Source organism: Dermochelys coriacea, chromosome 1 (genome assembly GCF_009764565.3).
Source record: "Dermochelys coriacea isolate rDerCor1 chromosome 1, rDerCor1.pri.v4, whole genome shotgun sequence".
In the NCBI taxonomy this organism is placed as follows: Eukaryota; Metazoa; Chordata; order Testudines; family Dermochelyidae; genus Dermochelys; species Dermochelys coriacea.
Window position 1 is genome coordinate 99,514,934 of NC_050068.2, and position 20,421 is coordinate 99,535,354.

Sequence of the window (20,421 nt, forward strand, 5' to 3'; positions counted from 1 at the left end):
GCTCCATTCAGTCAGGTCAGTCGACCATAGTGCGGCTATTTCTCTGAAGTGTACCTGGACATTTGCATATTAAATATGTTAAGGGGGCATAAAATACACTGCAATTTAACATTTGCCATAAAACTGTGTGTGAATGTGGGGGGAGGATCTGAAAATGATTTCCTGTAAGGCAAGGCTTGGCAGTATCTTTTTTTTTCCTCCCCTTTTTGTCTATTTTTAAAAACTGGCATATATGGAATTACTTGACTTCATGATGATTTCTCCATCCTACCTGCTCTGGGGCTGGATTTAGTTAAATTCTCAGCTTTTTATATAGTGCTAAACCTTAAACACTTTCCAGATTTGCCTGATCGTATTATTGCTGCATTTATGATATTCCCTATAATTAATAAATAAAGAATATTGGGTAATGGCACCTAGATCCAAAGGCCAGTGAAATGATGTAAAGGCAATTTAAAGCTGTGAAAAATTACTTATCTGATCTGTCTGTCTGATCTGATGTAGGTATTTCTAGGAAATGTGTCACTGTGGTATCTGCTTGAATCTATACTTACTACATTATCTGCATCCGTAGTTTAGTAAGATGTCTGTTGCTAAAGTGATGGTCTAAATAGTTAGTATAGAAACTGCTTTTTTAAAGATTGAAAACACTTTGTTTTTGTGTGTTGCGGGTGCCAAATAGAAGGCTCATTTCTGAGAGAGAGGGTGTCCCTTTGCAGTGTCAGTTGACAAATAACATGTACTTGTGAAGATTTCGTAGACCAAATAGAATAAATAAATTATTAACAATGCTATATGTACAGCTGGAAAGGCAGCTACACTTATTTCAATCGTCAGATAGACCAGTACATTTACAAATTAGCACATTTTTTGACTGTCTCAGGCCTTATGATTTCCAGTGCATAGAAGAAAAATGTCATAACACAGACAACCTTCTTCAATACATCAATATTTCTTGGAATAATTGTTAAATACACCAATGTCTTTTTGTCCCTTGATCATTTAAAGGAAATAAATACAAATAAAACTGCATTAATGCAACATTCTGGTTAGATTTTAAGTTAATTGCCCTAGCCCAACGAAGTTTAAAGGGAAAAGCAGAGCTGAGAAAAAAAATAACTCTTTTTTTTAAGAGGAAGGTCTTCTGAGAAAGAGTTCTAGGCCCAAAATAGAGCAGCTGCAGGAAGGAAGCCCAGATTCCATACAAAATGAAAGGAAGAAGGAATCCTTTCCACAATAGTGAGAGAGGGAGACACGGGGAGTGAGGGTGAACAAGCTGCCTTATAGACACACAAGCATCAGGAAAAAACACACAAAACAGAGAGATTGTAAAGGAACAGATTTTTTTTCATGGGCAGTGGTTCTAATATTACCCATAATCTTTCAAAAAAAAACTTTGCTGATACATCACTGTTACCTCTGGGCAATTATGTAAATAACACTTGACGTTACTGTATGTATTCGTTATACTGTAAAAAGTAAGCACCTTACGATTCTTTTTCTGTGGTTTGGTTACATTTACATTTTAAATTAAATTTCTGTTTTTGTAACACACTTTGTACAAAATGCATTTACTTTGGAACAATGCCAAAATGTGAAACATGATATTTAATAGAGTAAATCTAGGCAAGGAGGAGAATGTTTTCAAAGTCATTTCAACTGTGTTAGATTCATACAGGCACTTAGGTAGTACAGTGATGGCTGTAGAAAACTTTTACATGGCAAATGTATCATAGACATTCTCAGTAGGCTTTATCCTGAGCTTATCTCTGTGATTTTGTTGGTGCCCTGAGAAATCCACTCATTGTCTCCTTCTTAATCTCCTGCATTTTTTGCCTTTCCCGTCAGTGATGATCTATGTTTCAGCCACTATCCTTCTGCCCAGGGAGAACTAGACTTCAGAGTTATCGATTCCAACCTTTTAATCGGTGAGCAGAGCTGCTGTTAAGACAAAGTGCTCACACATCTTGACGTTATGGGCTTGATCCTGCAGTCAGTGCATGGAACTCCTGTCAGCTACACAGAGCAAGTGAAAGATCAGGTTTTATGTCTGTTGCAACAGAAGCAGTCAAACCTGTTTACTTGGGAACAAGAATTCAGAGTTGCTCTCCTTCATGGTAGTGGGCTGCAGCTCCTTCAACACATATGGAACACTAACATGAGGCTTAAACAGGAAATAAATACAACAGATAGCTCCTATTTATACGTATATGTTTCCTTAATGTAGCAGAAACATTTTGATTAATTAGTAAAGCAAGAAAATATACTCTTTTCAGTACTGTAATTATTAAAGACTATGATATTATAGAAGTTATTGTTTGAAATAAACATTTTATTCAATACATTTGATACAAAACTGTCAGTTTTTGCTATCCTTTTTGGGTTAAAGGACTAAAAATAATAAATATCTGGTTTCAGGGCAGGGTGATTAACTGGAATCGACTCTTTCCTCCTTTACGTCGTAGACATCATGCAAATTATCAAGATAATCGCCAGTCTGAGCAAGAGGCAGCTCCACCTGCTGAGGTTTCTGAGGAACAGGTAAATATTTTTGTATTTTAAAACATAATTTAAACGGATGAGGGGTCGGCTACATGTACTATTTATCATAATCTGTAACATTATACCTGTGGTAACCCTCTATACAGTTAATATGTTGGTAGCTCAAACGAGAATACTAAATGACAGTTACAACATAAAGACAAATTGAACTAATGCAATTGCATTTATGGGATTAGAGCTGCAAATTTATTTTAGAATTTCTGGCTTTGTATATAGCTTTTTATTAAAAAACAACCAGCTAGTTTTACTATTCAAATATGCAGCCATGTTAGTCTGTATTCGCAAAAAGAAAAGGAGTACTTGTGGCACCTTAGAGACCAACAATGCATCCGATGAAGTGAGCTGTAGCTCACGAAAGCTTATGCTCAAATAAATTTGTTAGTCTCTAAGGTGCCACAGGTACTCCTTTTCTTTATTCAAATATGGTAAACAAATGGAGAATGGCAATTAGTTTGCATTATTCATGTTGAATATGGGCAGAGCTGTTATTAGGTAAGTTTCGATTCTCCTTCATTGAGCTTGCCCTCTAAAATTTCCACACTCCATCATGTATACACATCAAGTCACATAACACAAATAAAAATTTTATGCCAGCTGTGAATGGCTACACACATGCAGTATAAAACTCAGTAAATACAGTTCTGTTTCATTAAACTAAGACAGGAATTGCTATGTTCTTGAAGTGCTTATTCACGTCCATTCCAATTAGGTGTGCGTGTGTCACATGCATGGACTTTGGAAACTTTTTCCCTTAGCTGCTCCCATCGGGACGGTGGGAGTCCCCTAGAGTGGTGCCCTTATAGCGGTGTATGTAGTACCCTGCTGGTCCAACTCCCTTCAGTTCCTTCTTACTGTACCTGACGGTGCTGGAATGTTCTCTCTCTCACTTGCGAGTTATCCCTTAGCTAATTTGATTTTTCTAATTAGAGTTGTTCTTAGATAGTTATCGAGTTAGTTAGATACAGTTTGTAGTTTTAGGTGTCTGGGAGTTAGTTCCAGCACCTGCCTTGGGCGGCGGGGAATACCACAAGTCCAGGATTTCAAAGCTTGCGCCACTTGCCACACATCTATGCCAACAGTGACCCCCATAACTCCTGTCTCTGGTGTCTGGGAGAGACGCATCAGGCTGAGCACTGCAAAATCTGCAAGGCCTTCAAGCTGCACACTAAGAGACTTTCGTCTTAAGCAGCTGCTCATGGAGGCCGCGCTGCAACCAGTGGGCCCAGACCGCCTGGTACCAGGCCCGGGTTCCTCGGTCAGAAATGTCCTGGCATTGGTGCGTGATCTGGCACTGCCCAGGTACTGTAAATCACCGGCACCAAGGCAGGCCAACCAACCGCTCAACCTCTCCAGCACCGGCTAAGTGTCATAAGAAGGGGGAAAGAGGGCGCTCCCCTCAAAGAGCAACCAAGATGCTTAGAGAGGCTCCTGGCATTCAAAAACAGGATGCAGGCCCCCGCCAGGAACGGGCACCATCGACTCTGGCACCACAAGCCCTGTTGAATCCGGTGCCCAGCGACTTCAGTGCCAATGAGTGTCTGGAGGAAGTCCTGGAACACCCCTCCATGCCTGATACATTTGAGGCAGCGAAGAACCTCATCGAGCTGTCAGCGCCAAATCCCCTCCCATGCAGGGAGAAGCCTCCAGCACCGCACAGGCAGGTGCCGTCCAGAGGGAAACCAGCAACGGTGTGCCACTTAAGGTCACCGATACAGCACTGCTCACGGCACCGTTCCCGTTCAAGCTCGGTGCAACACCACTCCCTGGCACCCACGACCCAACGCAATGTTACGGCACTGGAGGCAGACGTACCCACAGCACCCTCGTCAGCGACTAGGCACCGTTCCATGATGCCAACAGTCGCCCAGCACCAGAGCACAGTGCCAACTACCTCCCCAGCACCACATGAGAGACCCCGGTCCTGGGACACCTTGTACTGTTCGCGGTCCTGATTATCTTGGCTCTAGTCCCCGACCCGCACTTCATGGCACCCTATGGCCGCTCAAGGTTCGGCACTGCCTTTGTCCTCTCCGTCAGCATCCTCCGGCTCTGAAGCCAACTCCGGTCGCTCTAATTACAGCAGGCACCGGACCGTGAGCAGCAAAGAGTCCCACACAGCGTGGCAGCCACAGTGGCCACCTCCAGGACGATGGCCTTTTGGACCCCATGGGCCTACCATCAACAACAGGGCACTCTTTCTAGAGCGTCTATGTCTGGGCACTCTACACAAAGCCGCTCTAGGTCACCTTATAGGCACACCTTGCAGATGAGAGAGGCAACACTCTCTAGACCACCCTCAGATTCCCAAGAGCAGCTGATGGTGACAGGTCCAGTGCTCGCGCTGTTACCAAGACAGACAATGTCTCAGGAGGTGGCAGCCTCGTCAGGCCCTGACGCAGCCCAGGACCATGGGGATTTACAGGAAGGTCAGGACGAGGGCAACCAACAGCAGCTCACGTCCTCCTCTTCCCCAGACGAAGCGGTGGCGGGTACATCAGTTTCAGGACTGCCACTGATCAACCATAGGGCCCATCAAGAGCTTCTCCACAGGATTGCCCTCAACATGGGCCTCCAGGTGGAGGAAACTGTCAAGCAGAAGGATCCGATGGTGGACATCCTGGCTCCTGAAGGTCCCCCCAGAGTTGCACTCCCTCTGATAAAGACCATACAGAGCAACTACAGTACAATCTGGCAAACCCTGGACTCCATCACACCGACAGCCACGGGGGTGGAAAGAAAATACTTCGTCCCATCCAAGGGCTACGAGTTCTTGTTCTGCCACACTACTCCTACCCCTACTCTGACTTTACGGTCAGTACCATAGCCTCAGGAGTGGTCATGCGGTGTTCAGCATGGCTACCGGTGTCTGGCCTCCCCCCCAAGATCCAAAACACCCTGCAAGACCTATTCTTGGAGGGCTTGGGCCTCTTTTCGGAGCAAACTGACTCCAGACTACACAGCCTTAAGAATTCTAGGGCCATGCTGAAATCTCTAGGGATGCATACACCAGCAACCAAGAGGAAGGTCCCTTCAGGCCCCAGCCTCTGCAGCAGAGGCAGTAACAACCTCACCCCAGGCACAACCCATATCACAGACAGGGCAGAAATAATAGGCATAGGCCGCCAAATAACATGCCTAACCAAGACCAGAATAAACCCCAGCCAGGGAACAAGCAAGGGTTTTGAAGGCACACTCGAGGACAGCCTACCAACCCAGTTCCAGGATCCATCCCCCTGGTTTTTAAACCGGCTATCCCACTTCTACTGTGCATGGTCCTGTATAACATTGGACCGCTCAGTCCTACGCACGGTACAGGTAGGATACTCCCTCCAGTTCTCCTCCTTTCCCCCCTCCTTCCCCGTCCCTCTTCAGGGACCTCTCTCACAAGCAACTTACTTATGCAGGAGGTCCATTCGCTCCTCGAGATGGGGTGGTGGAGAAGGTTCCCCAGGAGCTAAGGGGAAAGGGATTTTACTCCCGTTACTTCCTAATTCCTAAGGCAAAGGGGGAGTCTCTGACCCATTCTTGAGCTTCGCAGACTCAACAAATTTATGGTCGAGCTCCGGTTCCACATGGTCTCCCTAAGCACTATCATCCCGTCATTGAATCCAGGAGATTGGTACACTGACCTCAACATGAAGGATGCCTATTTCCACATTAAGAAAAGGAGTACTTGTGGCATCTTAGAGACTAACAAATTTATTTGAGCATAAGCTTTCGTGAGTAAGTGCATGGCGGTAGTGGTGGCCTTCTGCAAAAAAGGCAAATTTGAGTGTACCTGTACGTCGACAATTGGCTCCTGACAGGACGATCCATGGACCAGGTACAGTCCCAAGTGACAATTGTCAGGGACACCTTTCACAGCCTGGGGCTCCTCCTCAGCATACCTACCCAAAGGATAGTGTTCAGAGGGGCAGTCCTAGACTCTCAGTACAGGCGAAAGCAAGCCTTCCAGAGACCAGATTTCAAGCCATAGAGCAAATTGTCAGGACAAGGTTACAATACCCCACCACGACAGTCAGGAATTAGCTAATAGCACATATGGCAGCCTGTACATCCATGGTCAAGCATGCCAGACTGAGGCTCAGGCCCATATGGGCATGGCTCGCAGCATGTTACTGCCCGTCCTGAGACCTCCCCCTGGACCTGATAATAACAATACCCTGGCAGGTCCGAGAGTCCCTGTGTTGGTGGCTGGACTGACCAGTAGTCTGTGCAGGAGTCCCCTTCGCTGCGCCCCATCCTTCTCTGACGCTAATATCGGACACGTCAGATCTGGGCTGGGATGCACACTTAGGGGATCTGAGAACACAGGGTCTGTGGTCACAAGACGAGATACCCGTCTGTATCAACCTAAAGGAGCTTGGAGCGGTTCGTCTGGCCTGTCAAACCTTTCACACTACTTTGCAAGCATGAGAGTCCTGACAGACAACACCACTGCCAAGTTCTATGTAAACTAAAAGGGCGGAGCTCGCTCCTCATCCCTCTGCCACAAGACCCTTTTCCTCTGGGACTTCTGTATATCCCGGTCCATTCAGCTGGAAGCATCCTACCACCCCGGGGTACAGAAAGAGCTGGCAGATCTCCTCAGCAGGTCCTCTGAGGTTCACGAGTGGTCGATCAGATCAGACCTCATACAGTCAGTTTTCCAAAGATGGTGTTATCCCCAAGTAGATCTCTTTGCCACCGAAGACAATAGACAGTGCCCTCAGTTCTGCTCATTTCAAAACCACAAGCCTGGGTTCGATTTCCGATGTGTTCTTAATACTGTGGGACGAGGGGCTGAAGTATGCCTTCCCTACAATCCCGCTGGTCCACCGGGTCCTGCTCAAAATTCAAAGGGAGAGGGCGATGGTAATCATGATTGCCCCGTCTTGGCTGTGGCAGCATTGGTGCATGACTCTCCTAGAGCTGTCTGAAGACGCCCCGATAGCCCTGCCCCTCTATCCAGATCTGATCACACAGGATCACGGGTGCCTTCTCCACCCGAACCTACAGTCTCTGCTCCTCATGGCTTGGAAACTCCATGGCTAAATCCCATGGAGAGCCAGTGCTCTCAGCCAGTGAAACAGATTCTCCTTGGTAATAGGAAACCTTCTACCAGGGCAATTTATCTGGAAAAGTGGAAAAAGTTCTCCTGCTGGTGTGAACCCAAACATCTTCCACCGCTCCAGGTTTCTATCCCGATTGTTCTGGACTACCTGCTACACCTCAAGCAACAAGGCCTGTCTCTTTTGTCCATCAGAGTGCACCTGGCAGCTATCTCAGCTTTCCATCCAGGGGAATCTGGGCATTCGATGTTCTCAAATCCCATGGTGGTGCACTTCCTTAAGGGACTGGAGGGTGTACCCATATTCTCGTCTTCCAGTCCCAACCTGGAATCTGAACCTGGTCCTCTCCAAACTCATGAACCCACCATTCGAGCCACTGGCCACTTGTTACCTCCTTTACCTTTCATGGAAGGTAGCGTTCCTGGTGGCCATTACATCAGCAAGGAGGGTCTCTGAGCTGAGAACTCTCACCTCTGAACTCCCTTACATGGTGTTTCATAAGGACAAGGTACAGCTTAGACCACACCCTAAGTTCCTCCCCAAACTGGTCTCCCAGTTCCACATGGGACACAATATATGTCTGCCAGTATTCTTTCCAAAGCCCCATACGAGCCCATAGGACCACAGCTTACACATGCTGGATGTTCGAAGAGCCTTCGCGTTCTACATAGAGTGCATGAGGTCTTTCCGCAGATCAACCCAATTGTTCGTGGCCATAGCCAGTAGAATGATGGGCCTTCCAATTTCTGTGCAACGCATATCGCCCTGCATCACAGATTGCATTCGCATGTGCTATTAGTTGACCAAGGTCCCAGCCCCAGCAATCATGGCCCATTTGACCAGAGCGCAAGCATCTTCGACTGCCTTTCTGGTGCAGGCCCCATCCATGAGATCTGCAAGGCAGCTACCTGGTCTTCAGTGCATACATTCACAGCCCCTTATGCTATCAACCAGCAGGCCAGAGATGATGCAGCGGTTGGCAGGGCTGTCCTCCAATCAATCATTCCATGACTCCTACCCACCTCTGATGGTAAGCCTGGAAGTCACCTAATTGCAATGGACATGACTAAGCACTCGAAGAAAAGATGGTTACTTACCTCTCGTAACTGTTGTTCTTTGAGATGTGTTGTTCACGTCCACTACAATACCCACACCCCTCCCCCTCTGTTGGAGTCAACGACAAGAAGGAACCGAAGGAGGGTTGGGCCAGCAGGGTACAATATACACACCGCCATAAGGGCGCCTCTCTAGGGGGTTCCCCTGCCCTCCTGACAAGGGAAAAAGTTTCCAACATCTGTGCACACAATGCACGAACACCTAATTGGAATGGACATCAGTGGAGCAAGGGCAGGGCCTTGGGGGTGGGAGCCAGAGTGAGGGTGGGGACTCAGGAGAGTGGGGTGGGAAGAGACAGAGAGAAGGCAAGGCACTGGGGGAAGGAGCAAGATAGGAGCAAGGGGCAGGGCCTCAGGGCAGAGCGGGGATGGAGCACTTCCTGGGAAAAGTAAAAGTTGGTGCCTATGCCCAGAGATCTAATAATCATTTCCCTTTTCCTATCAGAGAGCTTTTTCCTGGGGCGGGATGTAGTAGAGCAATGGGTCCTCCAGCAGGGGATCACGAAGACCTGGTAAACCCCATCTAGGGTGACCAGATGCAGGGCTGGCCTTACCATGAGGTGAAATGAGGTGGCTGCTGCCTCCTCAGGTGTCAGACTGTGTGGGGGGCACTACTAGGACCCAGAGTGTAGAAAATTGTGTCTGCTGTTGGTGCAAATGTATTCTCTCTGCTCTAGATGCATAGAGATGGTGAAGTGCTGTACTGGAGGAAGGAGGGCACAAGAGATGTAATAGGCAGGCAGGAGAAAAGGTGAGAGGGAATAACAGAAAGCAGCAGGAGCTGCGGGGAGAGAGAGAGAGGAGGAGGAGCCTTTTATGTACCTCTCTAGCATCCCCAGGAGCCTGGACTGATTAACACTAGCTTCTCTTGGAGTTTCCTGTTCCTGCTCTTCCCTGAACCCTCTTGAGGAGAACAGGCAGTCAACTGAAGTAGTAGGAGCCAGTTAGGCCCTTAATGACAGGTTTCAGAGTAGCAGCAGTGTTAGTCTGTATTCGCAAAAAGAAAAGGAGTACTTGTGGCACCTTAGAGACTAACAAATTTATTTGAGCATAAGCTTTCGTGAGCTACAGCTCACTTCATCCGATGAAGTGAGCTGTAGCTCACGAAAGCTTATGCTCAAATAAATTTGTTAATCTCTAAGGTGCCACAAGTACTCCTTTTTTTTAGGCCCTTAAGACGCTGATATTTTCCCTCACTCAGGCCCTGCTACCAGCCTGCTTATTTGTCCCCTTCAATTGAGTGTTGAGAGCCACTATAGCTGGCACAGAACGGCAGTCATGAGTGAAAGAAAAAAATGACCCTCTGGGGCAGCATTCAGACAAAGAAAGAAAGCAAAGGAAGCTTTTCTATCTAAGCAGGAAGGAGCTCTCCTGAGATACATAGACACAAATGTTCACGGTGAGCCTTCCGGCCCCAGTGAGGATGTGAGTGGTGAGGAGATGCCTGATCTTCCAGTTAGAGTGCAGGTGACCTGGCAGCTACTGCAGCATCCATATCTCCATCTCAAATGGATGTAACCATGCACATTCCTGAAGAAAAGTGTAGATCCCAGAAGAGTGTGGTGGAGGTGCAAGAAACAGCTGCTGCTGCTGAGTTTAGTTCTGTAAGTCTAGATGATCCAGGACTGTGGACCCACTTGAGCAGTAGCCTGAAGGACTGCCTTGTACTGCATGGCTACAGCAGTGAAAAACTTCATGTTACCCAAAGACAATGAAAATAGAAGTTTCCATCCAATACATTACTGGCATGAAATCCCCAATGGTGACAAAGTGAGAGGCCATGGCTTATGTACTCAAAAACTCAGAATGCTGCATACTGTTTTTGTGGCAAACTTTTCCAGTCTAATATTCCAGCCATATTGGGTTTTATAGGAACAAAGGACTAGAAAAATCTGGCTAGAAATCTGGCATGCCATGAGAAGGCAGCAAATCACCAGAGAGCATTCCATAGGTGGAAAGAGCTTGAGAGGAGACTAAGGTTAAAGGCCACCATAGATGATCAGAATCAAGAGACTATTGCATCACTCTCTTTACTGGCAAAATGTTCTGAAAAGGCTCATTGCCATTGTGAGAATGCTTGCTACCCAAAACCTAGCACTGTGCGGCACTTCAGATCAGCTGTATGTGCCAAACAATGGAAACTTCCTTAAAATTGTGGAGCTGATGGCTGTGTTTGATGCTATACTCCAGGAGCATCTAAGAAGAGTCACCACCCAAGAAATGAACACACACCACTACCTTAGAAAAACAGTTCAAAATGAGATCATACAGTTACTAGCAACAAAAGTTAAACAGAAGATTGTGGTAGATCTGAAGTCAGCAAGATATTACTCTGTTATTCTGGACTGCACTCCTGACATCAGCCATACGGAACAAATGATTTTAATGGTGCGTTTTGTAACAATAACAGAACCTAGTGAAAATGTCCCTGCAGTGGTAACTGTCAGAGAGCATTTTCTAGAATTTATTGACTACAGGAGCTGGTATGACAAATGTGCTTCTTAAAAAGCTGGAAGATATGGAAATTGCGATAGCTGACATAAGAGGTCAGGGCTACAATAATGGTGCCAACATGAGAGGAAAGAACAGAGGAGAGCAGACACTGATCCGAGAGTTAAACCCTCAAGCTTTTTTTTGTCCCATACAGTTCTCATTCATTGAACCTGATTGTCAGTGATGCAGCATCAGCTTCTAGTGAGGCTACTGAATTTTTTAATGTAATTCAAAGCATCTGTGTATTTTTCTCTGCATCAACTCATCAATGGCAAATTTTGAAGCAACATCTGGGAACATCCTCTCAGACACTGAAATCGCTGAGGGCCACACAATGGGAAAGTCGAGTGGAGGCAATAAAGCCTATCAAACACCAAATTGGGAAGATAGATGATACCATAGTTGCCATTATGAAGGATAATACTATGACAGGAACTGTTCGTGGGAGAACAATGGCAGAGGGAAATGGAATCACCAGAAACATACATAACTTCAAATTTCTGTGTGGCTTAGTGTTGTGGCATGACATACTGTTCGAAATAAATGTTGTAAGCAAGAGACTCCATGGTGTTGACCTTGATATATCTGTGGCAATGGAACAACTGTACAAAGCAAAGTCATACCTACAGTCTTACCAGTCAGATGAGGGATTTCAAAACGTTCTGAAGAGTGCACAGAGGTTGGCAGAGGAACTTCACACTGAAGCTATTTTCCCACCCATTCAAGAATACAAGAGTCACCGAAGAAGAAGACATTTTGATTACGAGGCATGGGATAATTCCATAAGAGACCCCAAACAACAATTCAAAGTTGAATTCTTTAACCAGGTGCTAGATAGTGCAATACATTCAGTTGAAAAACATTTCATGCAGCTCAAGGAACACAGCAGTATATTTGGGATGTTGTATGATATTCCAGAACTCCTCATTATACCTGAAAAAGGCCTACACCAGCAATGCAGGGACTAGCGACAGTGTTGACACATGATGACATGCGCAATATTGATGCAAGTGATTTAGGTGATGAACTGAAAGCCCTTTCAAGATACATTTAGACGGGATCAACTCCAAAGGCTGTTCTTGAATATATGTGCACAAATAAGATGACCACCCTCTTTCCAAATGCTTTTGTTGCTCTGCGCATACTTCTAACACTTCCTGTAACAGTTGCCAGTGGAGAATGCAGCTTCTCCAAGCTGAAGTTAATAAAAACACATCTACGCTCCACAATGACACAGGGGAGGCTGGTCAGCCTTGCAACCATCTCAGTAGAGCATGACCTTCAGGAAGCAGTTCAAATCTTTGCAACTAAGAAGGCACGGAAAGCACCACTTTGATTATTCAAATAGATAAAAATGCCAGTGTTTACTATGCAGACAAGAAAAGTTACATTTGCTGTTCAGGCTTTTGAAAGTTAAGTGTTACTTAACATTTTTGAACAAGGCATTTTAAATTGCTAGTTCTCCTTTATTGGGGTAGGTAGCAGAGCAGTACCATGAGAGGAGTAGAACAGGAAGAAGTCAGAATTGGGACCTTTTAAAGTGTTGGCCCAAGAGAGGGGGCATGGGGGTATCATTTGAGCTCCCCGCTTCAGGTGCCAAAATGTTGTGGGCTGGCCCTGTCCAGATGTCCTGATATTATCCCGTCCTGATCGATATTACAGGTTTTTTCTTATATAGGCAGCTGTCTCCCTCACCTGGGAGGAAAAAACGTATCCTGATTTTTCACACTTGCTATCTGGTCACCTTTCCCCACACAAGGACTTTTAGATGCTGCTGGTTATGAAATCTAGTTTGATGTGAGACTATTGTTGCAAAGATGTCAAAAGTAGCGTAATTCATTCTTCCCGTAAAGATGTGACATAAATGTTGCATTTAAAAGGGACACCCACACAAAAATTATCAGTGACCTATTTGACAACCTGACAATTTATGAGTTTTCAAAACCTTTAGTAATATATGCATAGATTAAATCAGAGAAGAATATTTTTGAAATCCAGGATAAATGTTACAATACTGAAAGTACTGCCAAAAAAACAAAACGCAGCTTTCTTGCATAGTCTACATTTCCAGATACAAATGCTAGATTCACTCTATTTACACCATTTAACGTTTTTATCAATGACCTGGAAGAAAACATAAAATCACCACTGACAAAGTTTTCAGACAGCATAAAGGTTGGGGAAGTGATAAATAATGAAGAGGACAGGTCTGGATAACTTGGTAAACTGGGCACAAGCAAATAATTTGCCTTTTAATATGGCTAAATGTAAAAAATACACATCTAGGAACAAAGAATGTAAGCCAAACTACCATGATGGTGGGTCTTTATTCTGGAAAGCAGTAACTTTGAAAAAATTGGGGAGTCATGGTGGATAAGCAGCTGAACATGAGCTCCCAGTGCAACGTTGTGGCCAGAAGGGCTTAATGTGATTGTTGAATGCATAAGCAGAGGAATCTCAAGTAGGAGGAAAGAGGTTATTTTACCTCTGTATTTGGCACTGTGGTGACTGCTGTTGAAATACAGTGTGCAGTTCTTGTGCCCATAATTCAAGAAGGAGGTTGATAAATTGGAGGAATTCAGAGAAGAGCCGTAAGAATGGTTAAAAGATTAGTTGGTGATTCTAGGAGCTCCATCTATTTAGTTTAGCAAAGAGAAAGTTAAGTGACTAAATACAAATATTTGATAAAGACCTCTTCAGTCCAACAGAACTGTATAACAAACTCCAATGGCTGGAAGTTGAAGAAAGACAAATTCAGATTAGAAATAAGACATAAATATTTAAAATGAGAGTAATTAACTATTGGAAAAACTTACCAAGAGTCATGATGGATTCTTTATCACTGGCATTTTAAAATCAATATTGGATTTTTTTTGTTAAGATATGCTCTAGTTAAAAAGAAATTATTTTGGGGAAGTTCTGTGGCCTGTGTTATACATGAGGTCAGACTAGGGACCACAATGTCCCTTGGAAAACTATTAGTCTTGTGATGCAGGAAAATGCATATTTACTGCTGTGCCCTAGAGGGAACAGGCAGTTGCACTTGTACCTACCCATCTCTCAATGTTTCCTTTTGGGGAAGGGCAGTTTTAATCTTCAATGCAGGATCCATAGGGACCTGCCAGTGGAGGAGGAATCAAAGTATCTCCCAGCCTGCTCGTGGCTTCCCACTTCTGGGGCTATGCTGTCTGGTTTCAGGCCTTATCCCCCAGTAAGGGCATAATAGTGAGTGCTTCTGCTGCCATGACCATTTGGTGAGTTTTGCCAAAAATTTTAATTTACTGTCAGCTGTGATTAGAATAAAAATAAAACTATTTCAAAAGAAATCAGTCAGATTTTCACTTATAACTAAACCCAATAAAAATGTAGATTTTACAATTACTCCAGCTTGAAATTGTTATGATTTATCCATGTAGGTATTGAATCTGTCACACTGTGTTATCACATAAAACAAAATTGGATTTAAATGCACTGCTGTTTGAGTCAGCATGTATAAAAGAAAGCTGGCATGCAAAAAGTTAGCCATCAAAATTATATTGTAGCATGTGAAAGATGCTACTCAAGTACCTACTGACCACTGGAAGTTTTATTGCAAACTGTATTTTATCAACTGCAGTAATGTTTTCTGGCTCATCCAACCACGCCATATCAGGTAAATGTTTGATATTTTAAAAAAAAGACCTGTCATTGCACAGACTGTTCAGTAATAAACCCCATACAGTTTTGTTGCTATATGATAACTTTAAAAGGAAAAATGAATAAAACTGTGATTAAAGGTGTTTTTTTCTATTTCTCTTACAGGTTGCTCGACTTATGGAAATGGGATTTTCCAGGGTAGATGCTTTGGAAGCTCTGAGAGCTTCAAATAATGACCTTAATGTAGCTACCAACTTCCTACTGCAGCACTGATTATTGCTTCTGATGAAAAACTTTAGTTGATATGTTTATCTACCATCAGAAAGAGGATCAAAGCTACCTGCTGGATAGACTCATAAAGAGCAAAAGCCAAGAAGAAAAAATGTCTACTATACGCAACGTTTCAAAGTAGTGTTAACGGATGACACTGACTGTTCCTAAACCCCCCAAATAAAGTGGTGGTTATTGTTCTGGTTATTCTTTAAAAGTAACTTTTATCTCTATATGTTACATGATATCATCAAAATTTATTTAAAAAAAATTGGTGTATTTCTCTTTTAAATCAGTATTAGAGATATTATCATTATTAATAACTAGGAAATACAGAAGCAACTCAAACTGCTGCAAACAGCTAAATTTACATATCAGGAAAAATTACAATTCTATTCTTTTTTTCAATTTCTTTGCTCTAAAACTGTAACTATTATTTAATATTTTACAGTATTTTGATTTTTGATCACAGTAATGAGAAAATGTTCAGATGTGGTGGGTAATGTTATTTCCATAAAGAATTATGGAACTAACATGTCATTCATCAAGAAGTTTTATTAATATTTGTAATATTTTCTCTCTCAATACTTTTTAAATAAAAGTTGTCATTCAGTACCATAATTCATGTAGAATACCAGAATAGTTATGTGCGTATTGCAGGTTACATTAAGTGACCGGTATAAATTTAAACTATACAAATTGTGTAGATGACTATACAGATCAGACAGCATGAAAATATTTGAATGGAAGCGGTAAAAGGGAATTAGCTGATTACAATAAAATCAGGCCTGACATCATTAATTTGATTTGGGCAGATTTCCATGGTAACATGATGGATGTGTTTAGTTTAGTGATGCTGTGTGTTTGTTTTGTTTTTTTGAGCAGCCTATAAATTTCTTTAAAAAAAAATACAAACCAGACAAAGGAAAAGACTATTCTTCTGGTTCTGTCTGGTCTTAGTTTTCCACTGTTATAGATGCAGACCACCCTTGCTGTACTGTTGGAGGCTGCACTTACTGTCAGTCACTGACTGAAAGCCTAGCCTTTGGAAGGATTGACTCAAGCCAACAGGAGCCTAATGGCAGGGGCACAAGGAATGGGTTTTAGAGTTTAAAATTATAAATATACATATTTCACCTCTTTTTCAGTTGAGCTGTGCCTCCCCAGCTTGGGAGTTACTGGGTACTCAGCACTTCTGCAAATCAAGCCAGTTATTATGGAGGTGCCAGTTCTAGCTCCATAATTAAAGTTAAGTTGAGTTTGGCACTTAAATGTATAATATATACATGTGTAACATGTATTTTATATATGTGCATGTTATATGTATTATACATATATGATTGAGAACAGGACTGAAGATGTCGTGGAGAATGAAGTGGGAGGAGTAAAAAGTTGGAAGGGAAGAAGAGAACAGAGGGGGTAGAGAGAGAGGAGAGAGAACTATATTTTAGAAATCAAAATGAGGGGATAATTGAGATTTCTGAAAATGGCAACTTTACAGTATTCTGCAACATGAACAGAAAATAACATTAGATTTTGTTCACATTTAGGTACATAATGTACTTATAATAATACAGATTACTGTGCTCATGTCTTAATTTCCATTGGACTGATTAAGAGATTTGAAATGAGAGACCATTATTTTATCTTGTGAACGTTGTAACGTGAGGTATTTGCATGCAGCTACAGTCTTTTTGTATACTCTTTCTGCATTTTTAAGTGAAAGATTATTTTGTTCACATAAAAATGACTGGCATTTTTCCTGCATGGGTTAAGGAGATGTCTGGAGTCTGCTAAGTCTGAAAACTGCCTGGATCATAAAGAGAAGCCCCGGAACCTTAAAAAGAATCTGTTCAAAAATAGTATGCTGATTTGCAGCTCACTTAAAACTTTTGGAGTATATGTCTAAGAGGTCATACTTTTTTTATTTTAAAACACGTGTAAAGTCTCCCCATCACTATCAGAATAATTGTATAATAGGTGGCCATAAACGGTGATAAATAATTGCAGATAGAATCAGTTACCCATGGACAGAATTATTTGTTTATATCTTACCCAGTTTAAAAGTAAAAAATTAAATACAACAGATACCCTTCCAGATACTGTCTTACTATAGAAACAAGGGCCAATAGAGCTGCATCCAGATTCTATACAGATTTTACACTCAATATTTGCAAGTATGTAATTAGAGTGCAGTTCAGGACATTACTAGAGTATTTGCAGATTAATATTCTGTATGTCTAAATATTTTATTTTTGTTTTATATTGCAGGTATCCTGGTGTCCCAATTCAGACCTAGGTCCATTGTGGTAGGCACTCTGTGAATGTACAAACATATTGGGTGAAATCCTAGCCTTGCTGAAGTCAACGGCAAAACTCCCATTTGACTTCAAAGGGGCCAGGATTTCACCCATGGTCCCTGTCTTAAAATGCTTGCAGTCTTCTATAGTCTTCATACAAAAACTTTTTTTTCTTTTCGATCCCAGACTCTACTGAAGAAATTTTCAAGGTGATTCATTCAACAAAGTGGGACTTGTAGAAATTAGAGCTGGAAAAGGTCTCTTGGGTCACCTGCTGTAGACTGTCTCCATGTATGTGCAAAATAGTTCCTTAGAGCATATTTACAAGCGTTTTGTCTAGTCTAATTTTAAATGTCTGAGTTTCCATGTTGAGTGCACTCCAGACATTTTTTGAAGAGGCAAAAGAAAGTGTCTGCCCTTTCCCTTTAGCAGAAAACAAATCGATTTTCTATAGGAAAAGGCTGCAAAGACGAAATCCAGGCCCTGTTGAAGTCTGTGGCAAAATTGTCATTGTCTTTATTAAAACCATAGTCTCATCCGGAGGGTATGTCTACACTGCAGCTGGGAGCCTCCCAGCCTAGCTAGACAGACTTGCACTAGATTCACTTGAGCAAGCATGCTAAAAATACCAGGGTGGACGTGGCTCTAGCTACCCGAGCTCAGACCTAGTGTGTTGGGTGGGCAAGGAACCTGAGTGCCGCCCAAGCCGCAATGTCCATGCTGCTGCTGTTAGTGCACCAACTCGAGTCCTGCTAGCACAAGTCCACCTGTGCTGGAAGGCTTTCTCCCAGCTGCAGTATAGACGTATAGCCTAAGAGTCTCAAGTAGTGGTCGCTATTACAGATTTCACGAAGGCTAAGAACATTCTTTAATGATGAAGCTTCTGTTGATCAGAATAATTTATCAGAGAGAGATCTTTACCTGTTTTATGGTATTTGGGAAATACACAGAGCTTTCCATGGGATGACAGCAGAACTCTACAGTGGGTACGGCAGGTTCCCAGGGTCTTTCCTTTGTTTTAAGGTGCAATATGGTGGAGCTCTCTCCCGAAGACATTGTACTTGTCAGAAATGTCCTCTTCTCACAGCATAGGGGACAGAGATTACTACCTCTCAAATGATTAAATTTACAGTAACATTTAGCTTCTTATATACGTAGCTGTGGTATGTAGTGCCTATTGATGCCTTAAGGAACTAATTATTTAAGCAAAAGATTATGTGCAGATATTTTTGTACAAAGCCAAGCAAAACACATCCTAGGAGTCCGAGACACTTGGCAAAATACTCAGCCATCTTACATATGTGGTTATGATGCTGTATATAACTCTGAAAAGTTTCACTGTGGCTATAATATGGGTTTGTTAAAAGAAAATTAAAAAGATGCATTCCAGGAATCCTCTCTCTTTTACTGTATGTTTGCATTTATTGTACCTGTGTTTAACTGTATATCAGAGGTGCCCAAACTTTACAGCAGTAGGAACCTCGCTTGGCACTTTGCAATCTAGTTTGTCTATGAATATGCACAATTTTTTTTGTATTTGTACCTACCCTGATAAATGAATAGAAATCAATTGTCAATTCACTAGGGAGAAAAACCTGGCATTGATTAGCTTGATTTTACCATATAATTTCAGGGAGAGATGGCCGTTGTGTAAGGGGACACTAAAACTCGGGGCGGGGGTGGGGGTTTGGTTGGTTAGCTCCCAGTACCAAAAGAAAGGGGAAGAGATCAATGGGAAATCAGGACCCTGAGACTGATAGTCCTCAGGAACAATGAGGAGAGGCCGATGCTCCAGGTCAGCCTGATTGACAGGGTGGACAGGCTAATGAGGGAGTCAGGAGGCCAGGGGGGGTCCTGTCCTCTGTGTGAGCTGAAATTGCCTGGGTCAGACAGAGTGGGGCCGAGCTAACAAGAGAGCAGGGGCCAAAGCTGAGCTGGGGAGCAAAGCTGTGCCAGCAAGAGGGGCCAGAAAAGCATCCCAGGAAGCAGGTCAGTGCTGGAAGCAGTGTCACAGAGCAGTCCTGTCCTGGGAGCAGAGCTGTAGCAACCACAGCTAGAGGGGCCAGAGAAGCAGCCCAGGTTGCTGAAGGCAGAGCAGCAGCAGCAGCTGTGCTGAGGCAGAGTGGAGCTAGGGCTGGAGCAGTCTGGAGCTGGGTGCGGTGAGTAGCTGGGGAGAGTGAGGGGGACCCTGGGCAGCAGGCCAACGCAGGGAGACACCCCCAGCCAAGACGCCTTGCAGGCCAGACTTGGAGGGAGATCGAAACACTGACGGAGGGGGGGCGACTCTGGGAAGAAGGGCCCCTGCCACCTAGTGCCTGAGGGTGTGTGGGCACCACCAGAGCAAGTGTCTGACCCACAGCATCCCGGCAGCACAGCCAGGGCCTCAGAAGTGGCCTGGGACTTGTGAGGAACAGACTGAACTTCCCGTACATTCCAGAGACGCTAGCTTTGATGTTCCCCTGCCACAGAGCGGGGTTCTGTGTTTTCCTTTAACCTTTCCCATTTTTTCCTTTTTTTTTTTTTAATTGATTGCTGTGTAATAAATTGTATTTGCTTTGAACTGTATGTAATGATCAGGGAAGCATCCAGTGTGGAGAGAGCACCCCAGAAAGGGGACACCCTCTTCCCTGTCTTAAGTGACCAAAACAAGGTTGGGAGTCGAGCGCCCCAGGAATCCTGGGCCCAGCCTTGTTGGGGTTACGAGGACTGTGCCACACAGGAGAGTGGAAGGGGAGCTCTTGAGGTCAGGCAGGACTTTGGGTAAAGGAAATGGGAGCCAAGGACTCAGATCCTTTCGCTAGCCCACTTCACTGGGGTAGTGTATAAGCCATGAAAGTTCCCCACAATAGCGGGACCATTCCCCCGCTTACACTTGGACTAATATTTTATTAAAGCTGATCAAGAATTTTTCAACAAAACATTTTTCCATCAAAGTTGATTTGTCAAAACCAAAACTTTTTGCAGGGAAGGGTCAGTTTAACACATTTCCCGTTT

At 43.7% G+C, this 20,421-nt stretch overlaps 1 protein-coding gene across 4 annotated transcripts in view; it reads left to right on the forward strand.

Moving 5' to 3' along the window:
* Positions 1–15,748, forward strand: part of UBAC2 (UBA domain containing 2) — a 140,643-nt gene extending 124,895 nt beyond the window's left edge. For all 4 annotated transcript variants that reach the window (XM_038371330.2, XM_043504720.1, XM_043504721.1 and 1 more), the window contains exons 8-9: positions 2,419–2,541; positions 15,023–15,748. In XM_038371330.2, the coding sequence (XP_038227258.2) occupies positions 2,419–2,541; positions 15,023–15,130 (231 nt within the window). In that variant the 3' untranslated portion in view covers positions 15,131–15,748. The remainder of the gene's footprint in view (positions 1–2,418; positions 2,542–15,022) is intronic.
* Positions 15,749–20,421: the final 4,673 nt, after the last annotated feature.